This window comes from Parasteatoda tepidariorum, unplaced genomic scaffold, assembly GCF_043381705.1.
Source record: "Parasteatoda tepidariorum isolate YZ-2023 unplaced genomic scaffold, CAS_Ptep_4.0 HiC_scaffold_9835, whole genome shotgun sequence".
NCBI classification, from domain to species: domain Eukaryota; kingdom Metazoa; phylum Arthropoda; class Arachnida; order Araneae; family Theridiidae; genus Parasteatoda; species Parasteatoda tepidariorum.
In genome coordinates this window covers 381-2598 of record NW_027261972.1, presented here as the reverse complement: position 1 = coordinate 2598, position 2218 = coordinate 381, and the positions used below count along the sequence as shown (strand labels likewise).

Below are 2218 nucleotides of genomic sequence, written 5' to 3'. Positions count from 1 at the left end.
TTGTACCAAGGTCTGTTAATTTTATCCTCAGACTATGGTTGCTGCAAATTATAGTTATTAAAAAAGATTTTAATAGTTTTTCTTAATTAGCAGTGACATCTGTTGACAAACTTTAATAATTCTCTGGTTTATTTAAGCAGAAATTAGCAAAATGTGTCTTTTTATTTCTTTCTGTTTTTCTTATATTGATTTTTGAATTCCTTAGTCATTTTCAGAACACCTGATGTATAGGATGTTTAGTAATCTTAAAAAATTTGTTTATAAATCTTTTTGGAATTATGTTTGTTTTTCCCCCCCTCAGAATTTCTAAAATATTTGAAAATAGTGATTGTCATTTTTATGCTTCATGTATCCTACCTATTATTGTTTCTGTTTTCCATTCTTTAATATTGTTTATTATTGTATCAACTAATAGTTTTGGTCTATGTATTTCAGTGGCACGTACCTGCAGTTTAATCTTTATCGTATTGGATGTCTTGAAACCATTACTTCACAAAAAACTTATTGAACATGAATTAGAAGGTTTTGGAATCAGGCTGAATAAAGAGCTGCCTCAAATGGTTTTAAGAAAAAAAGACAAAGGTGGAATTAATCTTCAAACCATGGTAAAACTATACTTTTTCATTTTTATTTCGTTCAAAATATGTTATTCATTTAGTTTTTATTTGTTCTTGTTTTCATAATTTTTTAATTTCCATTTAGAAATTCTTGATATTTTGCCAATTTCTTTTTCTAAAGTTTATGCAACAATTTAAAAATGTTTTATGCTGAAAAAAAAACATTTAATACAACACAAAAATACTAACATTTTAACAAAATAGATTTTAGTTTAAACTAACATGCAACCGTATATTTTTTTATTTAATAACTTTATCACATATTTCCATTTATTTCTAAACATTTAAAATATTTAAACCTTTCAAAGAGATATTATTGTGGAAAGTGTTCAACTTTGCACACAATTCATCCAGCTACCAAAGCAAAATTGCAATGACATGTCTTGGAATCATTGTCAAGGATGTTTCCCCGGCCATTGCCAATAGCAAATTGTGCAGCTCTAGCTCGGCATAAATAAAGTACCTATCATGAGAGAGGTACAAAACTTTGCTAGTCATTAAGTACACTGAAGAAATATAAAGTAGTTTTGCTTGTACGTTCAGTAAAAAATATATGTATATTCCAGGAGCAATTTGCCATTACTTTATTTACAGTCCTCAACTATCAAGTTTTTAACTTATTGAACTAATTACTTTATTCTTTTAATTGATTGATTTAAATTGCATTGAATAAGGTGCTGGGATAAACATTAATTCAAATAGGCAGGATTAATGGCGTTTTTTTTAAAAACAAAAATGCCCTTTTTTTTTAAAAGAGTAAATCCTGTAAGATATCTTGACTGGTTAATTGACTGTATATTCTTTTTTTTTTAATCTCTCCTTTAGGTGCCTCAAAGTGAGTTGGATTTGGAGACAGTTAAAACTATTTTATCAGAATACAGAGCTCACAATGCAGATGTTGTTTTAAAAGGCGATTGTACTTCTGATGAACTTATTGATGTTATTGAAGGAAACAGGGTCTACATCCCATGTATTTATGTGTTGAATAAAATTGATCAAATATCTATAGAAGTAAGTAAACATTTTAAAGTTTAAAATATGTCTTACATTATTTTGAATGTAAATATTGTGACATACTCTAAAATTTTAAAAGAATGGTTGATACATGCATATTTACTGCAGAGTTCTCCCTAGAAATAAAAAGGGCAGTGACGCTTTCGGTCACAAAAGGGCACTTTGAATTTTCTTTAAAGGGGCACATCATAGCACCTTTATTTGAGGGCAAATGTATCACATTCAGAGAAGACAATGTAAAATATTTTTAATTAGGGAAAATTTGCAAACTTTATAATTTTATATGTTTTTATATTTGGTTTCTTAGGCAACCATACACTCGAATAAAATTTGGTGTAACTAACTAATTTTAATTAAAGTTTTTGTTTTTATGTTTATTAAATATTAAATTTACATATATATGTTTGCATAAATATATATTGGTTTTTACAAGTAACAAGTTTCACAAGTAAAATATAAGATTGCTAACTATATGACTAATCTAACTCGAATAAACTATGCTTTATTAAAGCTTTTTTTGGTTTTCATGCAAAACATGGCTTCTATCAATAATTTATGTATTATGAAATCTACTTATCAGAGCTTCA

At 27.2% G+C, this 2218-nt stretch overlaps 1 protein-coding gene across 1 annotated transcript; it reads left to right on the top strand.

The window, feature by feature from the left end:
* Positions 1–435: 435 nt before the first annotated feature.
* Positions 436–1628, top strand: LOC122273843 (GTP-binding protein 128up-like; the record flags this gene model as incomplete). The annotated part of the gene is made up of 2 exons (XM_043057838.1): positions 436–605; positions 1443–1628. Coding segments are annotated over 2 exons (356 nt in total), but the record flags the coding sequence as incomplete, so codon positions are not given.
* Positions 1629–2218: the final 590 nt, after the last annotated feature.